Genomic DNA, 12,184 nt, shown 5'->3' on the forward strand with positions numbered 1-12,184 from the left:
GGAAGAACTGATGAGGCTTCGAGCATGCTGTCACACTTCACAGCCACTGTGGCTACGAAACACAGGAGTGCTAGAGCTACACGGCACCGGATGCTGCAGCTGGTCACACAAAAAAGAAACCGAGGCCAACACAACGGCGTATATTCCTGAAAAAAAAAAAAAAGGCCTAGTGGCAAGGAATAACTGTGTTGAGAGTAATCACAACCAGTACCCATGCTGGACGACCCGAGCATGTGCACCAAGCTGAGCAACGCCAGAGTGAAAAAGGTTGTCCTTACTCTGAAAATAATGACATCGCACACCCTACGCAAGTGTGGCTGCTGTCCAGCAAGGGTGTAGTTTTATTGGGAATTTCAAATTTTTTTTTTGTGAATGAAAGAAATTTGTAAATTTGACATTTGCAAAATCGTAAAATGGGTCAAAATTCATACATTCTATGGGAAATTCAGAAGAGTTGGCAGGGCATGGGCACACTGGTTCAGCGTAACTTGATAAGAAAAGTTCTGCAACTATGTTGTGTAATATATGCAAAAATTTATTTGCAGATGAATAAATATGGGTTAAGCTCATATGGCAGGCATCGTCAAGTCATGAGCAGCAGCAGCAGCTTATTGATCCTTGTGAAGAGAAAAACCTACAAGCAGTGCATCCTGTTATTAAGGAGCTGAAACTTGCTGGGGAAAAGAAAAATCTAGTGAAGAAGCTAAATAAGCCCAGTCGTCAATGGAATGGAAAGTGGCAGCTGTAATGTTAAGAGACAGGAAGGCTGTAAGTGGCTATAGCTGATATTCTAGTTGAGATTACGAGGAAACATTCTATTGGGCAGGTCATGTGATGCTTACAGCAGATAACTGGAGGTCTACTGGGGAACGAAAACACAGTTTAGGTAGAGGATTAGGTGGTCTAATGAGAAAAGGAGACTTGCAGGGATAGATATCACTGACAGAAGGCTTCGTGTGCACGGGACCTAAATAGGCCACCGCTTTTGACGATGATAATGCCATGTGTGGCTAGCAAAGAGAACAGGCGACATTATAAAATTTTATTACTAGGGCTTTACGTGCCAAAACCCATGATTTGATTATGAGGCATGCCGTAGTCGGGGCTTTGTATTATTTTGACCACCTGGGATTTTTTTAATGTGCACCCCGTCCAAAGTACACAAGCATTTTTGCATTCTGCCCCTATTGAATGTGGCTGCCAGAGGTGGGATCAAACCTCAGGCGCAGCAGTGCAATGCCACTGGGCCATGCCACTGGGTGTGACGACGCCTTCTGGTCAGGTCCAGCAAAGAGCATGGGCACTACCTCATGCCAGACTGCTACTCACTCAGACAGCAATGGTCTTGATTTCGTGAAGCACACGAAACAAGTACGGGCACGGAGAATACACTCACTGGAGGGTGGTGGTGGTGGGGGCAGTCCGCCGGGTGGAAATGGTGGCACCGGTCGGAACGGCGGTGGCATGGGAGGCATACCACCAGGCATCGGTGGCGGTGGTGGCAGGGTGGGTAACGGTGGCAATGGCAAACCCCCTGTAATGGCAACAAAACGAGCCACACCCCTCAAATGACGAAAACACTGTCAGTACAGAAGTTCCAGAGCACAGAGAATCCTAATCACATGCCTTGTTTACTTAACAAAATAATAATAGAAAATGCTTTCCTTCTGTAACTTGAATTTCGTAGCTTAACCGCTTCGACTGAGGACAATGAAGGCAAACTAACACTGTCTACAGTCTATTTTATAATGTACGCAACATGCTTATTTAGCTTGTGTATTGTATGTTTCTAAACAAAATCGTTAAATCAGGTTAGAATGGTGCCTTTAATATAGACTTGTACGAATATTATGCTATTTTAGTATTCAAAGTTTTCAAAATATTTGAAATGAATCGTTATATGCCTTTTTCCGCCTACAGGCAATATCTCAATCGCAACACCCAAGAAAGAACAAAAACATCCGTGCTTATAACTGGCAGAAATAACCGCATACCATGCTCGAATCTCTGTAATACCGTTCTCCATTTGTGGATGCAAAATTCATTTATATCATATCTTTGGGCATGCTGCCATCTAGGCAAAATTCGTGCTGCTGTGAATCCACACCTCAAGTCAGCACATGACCTGCACCCAAATTTCGCTGTTAAATTAGACTGTCTCTGAGGAAACAATAAAGAAAGAAAGAAAGAAAGAAAGAAAGAAAGAAAGGAAGAAGGAAATTAAAAACAATCGTTTTTTTACCCCTGTGCACCTACACAAGAGAATGGGTCAAGTTTGTGTATAACGGAAAGCATCAAGCTGAATTTGCACAACACAGCACAAACTGCCAGTGTTGTGCAGGCAATGTCGCGCTTCACAGCATCACAACGACGTACGTCTGACAATTGCAAGATGCTCCTGTGGCCTATCCAGCAGAAAATTTTATGTGGACTGAAGCACAACAGTGAGAAAGAGCCTGCAAAGAAATTTTCTGGGCTGCTATAGTAGTAAGAAATGTTGCACTTCCATTTTCACATGAAAATATCTGAATAATGCCTCTTTCAACATACATTGACTCCAGAGATGAACCCATTACCTTTTTTTGCAAGAACCAACTTTCTTTAGATTTGTCATCATCTAACACTTGTGTCAAAGGTTTATACAAATCCCACAACTATTTCAACTACTTGTTTCAAAATTATTATTATTAAATTATTATTCGCTTTGACTTCACTCCAAACAAGAGAGAGAAGAAACTTTATTAATGAATGGCCGGCAGTTTCGTTGTGGTGGCCTCAGGTGGCGGCTCCAAGTCCTTGGACTCGGGCGGCATCTTTGGCTTGCTGGACGGCCCAGAGCTGGTCTGCCAACTCTGAACTTTTGACAGCCGCCTCCCAGCGGTGGCGACACCGATGGAGAAGGTCCCCGGCGGGCCCCGCAGCTGGGGCGGCGTCGAGGAGAAGTGAGCTCGAGGCTTCCCGTTCTGTGGTAACGGCCGCGATTACAGACGCGTCGCGAACGGATGTGGTCCCATTACCGTGGTTGCCGGCACATTCCCAGAGCATATGTCGCAGCATTGCTCGCTGTCCGCAAGCTTTACAGGCATCTGTTGGATATAAACCTAGGTAGATGTGATGTAGGACCGCGGGGCTAGGGTAGCTGTCTGTCTGGAGCAAGCGTAAAGTTACGGCCTCATTCCTGTTTAACTTGTCGTGTGGTGGCGGGAACGTGCGTCTTTGGAGTCTGTAGTGTTCGGTGAGATCTCTGAACGTAGTCAGGCGATCGCCCCACGCCCATTGTGATTCTTGTGGCCGCATTTTTGTCGTAGTGTCCCGATCAGGCAGATCCGATGCCCCGCTCTCGGGGCCGGGGGCGGCGGCCACATAATCTGCGGTGGCTCGGCGTGTGAGACCTCGAGCCGTGGCGTGGGCCGCCTCGTTGCCCACGAGCGGGACATCAGTGTGTGCCGGGGTCCAGAGGAGGAAGACTGTAGAATTTTGGGGTTGCGAGGGCGATGACGAGTCGCCGTTGTCACAAATTTGGAGTATGTGGACCGCTTCCCGCGAGACGCGACCGCGCGCGAAGCCGCGGATTGCCGCCTGCGAGTCGCTGATCACGATCGCAGCGCTACGCACCGTGGCCAGTGCTAGGGCTATTGCGGCTTCTTCGGCCGCCTCCGTGTGTCCCGTGGTCACTGTAGCGCTCGCGAGGCACTTACCCGTGCGGTCTACAACCGCGATCGCGTGTGCGCTTTTCTCTCCTTCATATCGCGCAGCGTCTACGTACACCGCCTCGTTGCTGTTGCCAAACTTCTTCTGAAGGTCTCTTGCTCGTTTGTTGCGTCTCGCGGCGTGGTGCGTCGGGTGCATGTTTTTGGGAAGCGGCGGGATGATCAGACCAAAAAAAAAAAAAAATTATATTTGCAAATCTGACTTGCAAATGAATTGCACGCCTTATAAAAGTAGACGCAGTGACTACACAGGTCTGGCAAAAGAGAAACTCACCGGGCGGAGGTCCAGGTGGCATTGCGCCCAAGGCAACGGGAGGAGGCGCCAGACCAGCCACAGGTGGTGGCGGGGGAAGCCCACCAACAGGGGGTGCATCGGCAAACAGCTGATGGGGTCGGTCTGAGTGGGCCAGCGGGTTCTGTGCCGCCAGCAGACGCTCTGCACACATGCACACACATACACAAAGTGTTATGCCGGTGTTGACAGAAACTCTTTTATTTGTAGACTCACTGCAATTTTATCAACAAAGGAGGCACTGGCATACATCTGGGGAAAGCTGGGGTGTTTGTACCAACACTACCGCTTGCTAGTAGAAGTGCTGCTTGCTGGGCCAGTTGGTTCATATTGAAACTTGAGAAAACCAGCGAAAAAAACTGATATGCAAACAAGACACAAAAAACAGACACGACGATGCTGGACTAGCAACTGACATATATTCGAAAAAATGAATCGACTCTCGGAACATCAACCGCCGACGCATGCGCTATGCTCTTAGCAAGATAAAAAAATTCTTGATATTGATTACCACACCATTTTGCTCTATTTCTACTTCCTTATCGTTGAAGCTCAGCCCTTCAGAAAAGCTATCTCTTTATCACTCAGAGAGATAGAAGCAACACTGCCTGCTACAGTTCAGTGCAACAATAGAGTCTTATTTGGCGACTTAGTTTTACCTACAATGCAGAATACATACCAGGTTAGTATCAAATGTAGTTACGTTAAAATACACATAATGTTCATTACCTGCATGCTTTGTTGCAGCAGAAATTTTGGTGAGAAAGAAAGGGAATGCAATGAATGAGAAGCTACTTTCAAGAGTATCAGTTGAAGCTAAGAAAGAAATGTTTGGAGCCCACTTAAGGTGATAAAAAGGTTTTTCTCATATTATTCATTAACTTCACATGCGGATGCAACACTACAAAAGTTGTTTTCTTACTCAATTGTAGGGTAGTGCCAGAACTATGGATGCACTCAGTTATGCCTCTCCACTTGCGATGGCAAGATAATGTAACAGTGGGTGCACAATATGGTTTGCTCTCCACTGCTTTTCCACTTCTCTTGAAGGGCGAGTGACACCTGCACTCTGACGAACTTTGCTAACAATGCAGGAGTGAAATTGATGGTCAACAATTCACTCTCTCAAAAGCTTGTGATACAGAACAGCACATGATAAAACAGATCGCAGCCATTAAATGGGTTGAAATGCTTAGAGCAGAGTTATGAAACCTAATGAGCTCCCAGAGTAGTCTGCATTGCAGAATGAGCTCATCTATCGAAAATGGCAGCAGTTGATCATGCGAATACAATGAAGCTACAAAACCAAGACGGCAAAAAACAAGGCTGACAGTTACTGCTTGTGAGCAGCTTTCATTAGTGCTGCGTTGCCCATAAAATCTATCAATATGTGCGGAATGACCCAGGAAACTGCCAAGCTTCTGTCAAACTGTACTGAAAGAACCATCGTTGTATTTGTGTATTTGCATTCGGTTCAACTTTTCCTCATGGGAATATGTGCACCATTTTGATAAAGCAACAGTGTGCAAGAAAGGAGCACGTTTGTGGCTATGCGCATTCAGTGTACATGATTTCTTTTGGTTTTGTTCATTTTTTTTACATGAAAAGAAAAAAGGTCATGTTGGTTAAATGTTAACATTTTCTTATTGGTGAGTAGTGCATGTGCAACACCAAGTGCTCTGAATTTCCCTTACCAGTTTGTTGCCATAGTCGACATTTTCGCTGCACTGTCAGTTGTAGCATATTTATAGATTCTGGGTTGCCCCTTAAAATTCACAAGGCCATAAAAAAAAAAGCTTTACTCCAATGTAAGCTGAACAAAAAGAAAAGATACTTGATTGAAAAAAAGAACATGCATTTTATTATGCAAGCCCACTTCTAGGCATGTTTAACGTTTACTCATGGTTGTGTGCAACACTGCTGTGCTTGTCGTTGCTCGCTTCTTCCAGCAGCGTCTTAGAAATACCGCTTTTGGAACGCTTCCACAATAATTTCGGCTGGAATTTCGTCCTGTGCCACTGCGATTCAGTTTGCCAATTGGCTCAGTGAAGCAGGCTTCATAAGTCTGGTCAGAGTGAGCATGCTCTAGCAATGTCAGCCAATTGGCATGATGCTACAGAAGCTTGGTAATAGCGACGTTGAGTGGCTGTAGTTGGCTTGTCATGCCTCCAAGTATAATCCCGATGTCCGTATCGCCTCGTGAAAGCACAGACTTCACTACAATGGTCAAGTGACTGTGGTCAGTGTTGAGAACCACGAGCGACTCCTTACATGACAGGGCCCCTGCGCTGCGTTGCCAAGCCATCTTGACCCAGTCCTCCGCCATTGCGCTACTCATCCACCCGTTCTCGTGAACATGCACGACAATGCTCTCGGGAACACTTTGGAAAAGTGTTCCCGAAGGCTTTGGAAAAGGCTTTGGAAAAGTCTACGAATATGCCATTAATTTGAAGGCCTAGGTCAAGTGCGTGGCAGATGTCATGAGCAAATTGGAGAAAGAGAGAAAACATTTATTTTTTGTCCTGAGATTGGGCGACTTCCTCACAGGGTGGAGGCCTTAGTTCAGGGCCCCATTGGCTCGCGCCACTCCGCATGCCCGCCAGATCAGCCGCGGCTGCTCTTGCAGGTCTCAGCTGGTCAGCGCAGTCTCGCAGGAGGAAGGTGAAGGAATAGGGGAGTAGCCCGGAGGGTGTGGGCACTCCCAGGTGCAATGATATACTGTGGGCTTTGCTCCACAATAGGGACAGTATGAGGGATATTGTGTGGGGTGGAAGAGGTGAAGATAAAAGAGGCAGGGAAATGAATTAGTTTGAAGCTGTCACCACGCGACGGCATCTTCTCGATTAAGGGAATTATGTGGTGGAGGGAAGTGTCTCCTGGTATCTCTGTAATATTGTAGAGTTTCAGTGCAGTTCAGTGGTTCTGTCGGCGCGTCGTCTGGGTTGGAAAGCTCTTCCAATGGCGCCCAGTTAGCGAGCTCTCGGGCTACCGCATTAGCGCATTCATTACCAGGGAGAGAGGCGTGTCCAGGTGTCCAGACGATACGCACCCTGTGTAACGCTGTGGAGTGTAAAGATGTAAGGAAGTGGTGTGTGTAGGGTGTCACCTTCCCTTGTGCCAAAGTCCTGCAGGTGGTCTGAGAATCACTGACCACTGTGATAGGTCCATCCAGCACCGGCATGGTTGAAGCGTGTACGATGGCTAGGACGATAGCAGCCTCTTCCGCCGTGCCACTGTCCAGTGTTGAGTGTGGCCGAAGCCCTCAGAATGTCTGCACTATCTAGTAAGACTAGACATAGGGCACGTTTCTGTGGGTAGCGGGCCATGTCAATGTATAGGACTGGTGTGTTTCATGTGTCATCGCCAAAGTCGAGCCAGGGCTTGTGCTCTTGCCTTTCTTCGACCTTTATGACGGTCAGGGTGTATATTCCGGGGAATTGGGGCCATGTGAATTTTGTTGCGAATGCTAAGCGGAAGAAGTGTGCGGTGTTCCTGTTGTGGTTTTCTTGGCGTTTGGTATCCTAGCCAGGATAGAATGTGGCACCCTTGCATTGTTCGTTGCAGGCGTTGCAATTGGCTGTTAAGATGACCTTCAATTAGTTCGCGGATGGTGTTGAGCACCACCAGTCGTAGCAGGAGCTGCGTAGACGCATGTTGGGGTAATCCCAGCGCTGCCTTTAGTGCCGTACGAAGGAGGGTGTCCATCTGGTGCATCTCAGTCTGAGTCAGATTATGATAAGGGAGGTGGTAGGTTAATCGGCTAATTATGAGGGCTTGCACAATTCGGAGTATGTCTTTTTCTTGGAGTCCTTGTCGGCGGTTTGTATTGCACTTTATCATGTGCGTTACTTGGGTAAGTTGTTGGCGGAGCACGTGTAGGGTATGTGTGGCCTTCCCATTGTGTTGTATGTCAAGGCCTAGTACACGTAGTCTGTCTACCCTTGGAATAACGTTGCCATTGAGATGCAATGTGATGGCTGGTGGAATATTGGCCTTGTTCCGTTTTTTGAATACAAGCAGGAGCTCCGACTTCTCAACAGCGCATGTGAGTCCTCCGGCTGTTGCATATTCTTGAACTATACTTACGACTTCCTGTAGTGCGTCTTGAATGGCGCCGTCTGACCCTGTGGTCACCCAGATTGTAACATCATCGGCGTACAGGGCGTGCTGCACGTTCGGAAGTTTGTCGAGGAGCGGTGGTAGCTTTGCCATCGCCACATTGAACAGGGTGGGTGAGAGAACTGAAGCCTGGGGAGTCCCTCTGCTGGAAAGTTTTATGATATCCGACCGAATATCACCTAGGCCAATGGTGGCTGTGCAGTCAGATAAAAAGGCTCGGACATAATCATAGATGCGTTTTCTGCATCAGGAGAATGCAAGATTGTTTAGAATGAGGTCATGTGAGACGTTATTGAAGGCTCCTTTGAGGTCCAACGCCAGAATGGCTCTTGTTTGAGCTTTACTTGGACTATCCACAACATCCTCCTTAATTTGTAGGAGTATGTCCTGTGCAGACAGACCTGGTTGATAGCCAAATAAGATATCGGGAAGAATTGGTTCGCTTCGAGGTGAGGCTGGAGGCGATTTAGAACTACGTGCTCGAAGAGTTTGCCAATACACGAAGTTAGGGAAATGGGTCTGAAATTTTGGAGGGACAGTGGTTTCCCGGGTTTCGGAATTAAGGTGATATCAGCGTGTCGCCATTCCTGTGGAAGCGTTCCGTTTTTCCAATTGTTGTTGTAGTATGCAGTGAGTTGTTGTATGGCCTGGTCGTCGAGGTTGCGTAGCAGTGCATAGCGAATGCCGTCTTCTCCGGGCGCCGTGTTTCGTCTTATGCCGTGTAGGGCTGCCCTCACTTCTGTCTCTGTAATATCGCCGTCCAATTGGGTTTCCTCCTCGTGTGGATAGTCTTTGTACTCCGGTCGGTGGCCTGTAGCAATGTATCTCTGTTGCAGTGCTTGGAGGAGCTCTTCATCCATTTGTTCTGTGTGGATGATAGTGCGGACTGTGTGCGTTGGGTTGAGTAGTGCTCTGAGGAAGGACCACGTTTTGGAACTACTTAGTGTGCCATTAAGGCGGTCACAGAAATTTCGAATGTTTGCGTAATGGTACTGAGGCCACTGCAAAATCCTGCTGGAAGACTTAAAATATTGTTGGCTTCAAGAAACTCAATAATATGTTTATAGACGACATGCTCTAAAAGTTTACTGCACCTAGAGAATAAGGAAATCGGTCTGTAGTTGGACAGGTCTTGTTTATTCCCCAACTTGTGCAAAGGTATAACTTCCGCAACTTTCCAGGCTGATGGAATGGTACTTGTTTGCAAGGATTTATTAAACATTACTGGAAGAAACCTGCTGGACCAGAGAGCCTACCGTACAAGAAATGTATTATGAATGTTATCAGAACAGCAACCCTTTTTAGTATCTAGGTTTAAAACTAAGTTTAAGACATCCAACATAGATACACTTAAACACACACATGGCGGCAGCTTCCAACCACCGGCAGTGCAACAAAACCTTACCTTCCTTCAATGCTTTTCATAGTCTGCACTTCTGACTTTAAATTCTTTGGTGCCATTTTTGTTAACTGTGAAAGCCACAGGCATATTGAAGTAGACTGTCGTCTGATTAGTGCTTTCAATTTGACTCATTCGGTAGGCCTTCTCCGGTGGTTTATTATTTCTGGAAATGCTATGAGCTCCTCTTCAAAGCCATTAGGAAACTTTTGACATATTGAAATCCATTGTTGCAGGCTGACCCTGAACCGCTTCACAAATTGCATGACCTAGCCATTGCTGACCTTGAACTGGGTTCGTGCGACACCTCAAATGTTCGCGACCTCCTTTGCCTGCATTGTCTCCGTTGTTACAGGCATGTGCACTTCTCTTTGTGCACTGAGGAAGTTGTTGACATCTTTTTCTACTCCATGGTGTCGACCTATCTGTGATCCGGTGAACGACGTCCACATTGCAGAACAGTTGAAGAGCTCATTAATGTTGTATCCCTCATCGGCACATCTAGGCAGAACTTGCAGTGGGTTCAATGGCTTGACATTTTCTTGCAAAACAACTTTTTGCTTAAAGGCCGCAGTGTAGAGGGACCCATGGTAGAGTGTATAAGCGCGACTGGACGAGGACGCAGAAAGAGACAGATACACAGACACAGTTTCTTTCTGCGTCCTTGTCCAGTCGCGCTTATACACTCTACCATGGATTCTAACCAACTAGCCCGCCAACGTGTTTTAACCAAGTAGAGGGATCGCTTGATGGGCACCCCTGCCTCGAGCACGAGCTCGTCATGAGCACGAGGTTCCAGTGCAACACTTGCAGACCATGGCTTCGAATGAAGTATTTTGATAAAACAAAATGGCACATGCTAACCACCAATTTGCCCGCTGTAATTCTGTGGGTGCAAGGTGGTGTTGAGCATCCGGCAGTTGCAGCCAAACCACATCATCAAGTCCAAGCTGACTGCCTACTTTTTTACATTTTTTCTAAAGGTATCGACTTAGAGTTGAGTAAATATCATTTACTGTGTGAATGCCTCAGTGTGGATTTGAGTAATGTTGAACATCAACAAAAATTATGTATATATTTTTCAAAGTGCAAGCTCAACACTTGTTTCAATGACCTGCAGCTTTCAAAAACAAGGTTGAATAAATTTGTCTTAATGACGTATGATGTCTCAGTGTAGTGGCATGCTCTGCAAATAAAATACTGAAGTGACTTGTGTCTTGTGAAAAACCTACTGGTGCCACTATGCCACATGCTACACGTTCCACTGCTGCTAGGGCGTCATTACCATTTTGTGCTACTTCCTACTGATATTCTCCCAAATCTGGTGTGATAATGTTGATATTTTGCAAAAGTTGTTAGACATGCATGGGCAGCTGTTGACAAAATGCCTACATTATCGATCATTGCTGTTATAAGTGAAGCACCCTTGAAGTGCTTGTCACCTTGCATTCAAATGATGTTTGCATTGGAGGTACGGCTACTGCCGCTATACCTGCATTTTAAATATATGTCTCGTCCGAAATGGCTGTTGCTTTGTTTTGGGAGCTCTTCTAAGATGTAACAGGAATTTTCTCACGGAATATGTACTTCATAACTGTGCTGTGTAAAGAGAAATAAAACCGAGAACTCCTTGGCCCCATATATGGGCCACGAAAAACCCAGTGACACCAATTGGCCATCACAACTGGGAAAAGGCCGACTGTAAAGCCCATCCTATACTGCATACATCAGCGACTGCAGTGGGTCTACACAATACAGCAGGCCTAATACAGGGCCCATGTCAGAGGGGCAACATTACATGAATATAGAAAATAAGAAACAACATTACCAATAACAAGCAAATAAGGTGTAGACACAACCAAAAGAATGTAGGCTAATGAGAGAGAGAGAGAAAAAAAAAATAGCATGACTTATATCTAAACACAGAAGAGTAGGCAGGCAGAAATATAGAGCAATGTGCTCATACCATGCGCACAATATCCTAATCTCATTAAAAAAAAATACTCACTACTATCAGTAAAAAAAAAAAATTAAATTATGGGGTTTTACGTGCCAAAACCACTTTTCTGATTATGAGGCACGCCGTAGTGGAGGACTCCGGAAATTTTGACCCCCTGGGGTTCTTTAACGTGCACCTAAATCTAAGTACACGGGTGTTTTCGCATTTCGCCCCCATCGAAATGCGGCCGCCGTGGCCGGGATTCGATCCCGCGACCTCGTGCTCAGCAGCCTAACACCATAGCCACTGAGCAACCACGGCGGGTACTACTATCAGTACTTGCCCACCTGTGTCACATAATAATGCTGACATGCACTCTGTTTTCCCTTCCATTACAGTCGAATGCAGTTATATCGAACTCACACACACAAAAAAGAATGCCTATCAGTTCGATATAGGGCATAATTCGATATAAGCCTGCTAAAGAATTCGACGTCCTAAAAGCACATAGCATTTATAAAAGCACTTTATTGATAAAACTAGCTTAGTTTTGCATGAAATACAGTTGCCAATCGATAAATCAGACATCGATAATATGGACATGCTCGGTAATTCGGACAGCTTCACGGCACCGTCAATAGCCCCATAGACTTAATGTGTTAAGACCGATATTTCGGACAGCCTCCAGCGCTACATTCGAATATCTAGACTCCATCCATGGATGC

General features: G+C 46.1%; 1 protein-coding gene across 1 annotated transcript in view; it reads right to left on the reverse strand.

Moving 5' to 3' along the window:
* Window positions 1-12,184, reverse strand: part of Spx (Spliceosomal protein on the X) — a 195,325-nt gene that overhangs the window by 49,027 nt on the left and 134,114 nt on the right. Inside the window, exons 6-7 of the mRNA XM_050183523.3 lie at window positions 3,985-4,146; window positions 1,397-1,534 (exon numbers count right to left, since the gene is read on the reverse strand). Of these exons, the coding sequence (XP_050039480.3) occupies window positions 1,397-1,534; window positions 3,985-4,146 (300 nt within the window). The remainder of the gene's footprint in view (window positions 1-1,396; window positions 1,535-3,984; window positions 4,147-12,184) is intronic.

Source organism: Dermacentor andersoni, chromosome 3 (genome assembly GCF_023375885.2).
Source record: "Dermacentor andersoni chromosome 3, qqDerAnde1_hic_scaffold, whole genome shotgun sequence".
Classification (NCBI taxonomy): domain Eukaryota; kingdom Metazoa; phylum Arthropoda; class Arachnida; order Ixodida; family Ixodidae; genus Dermacentor; species Dermacentor andersoni.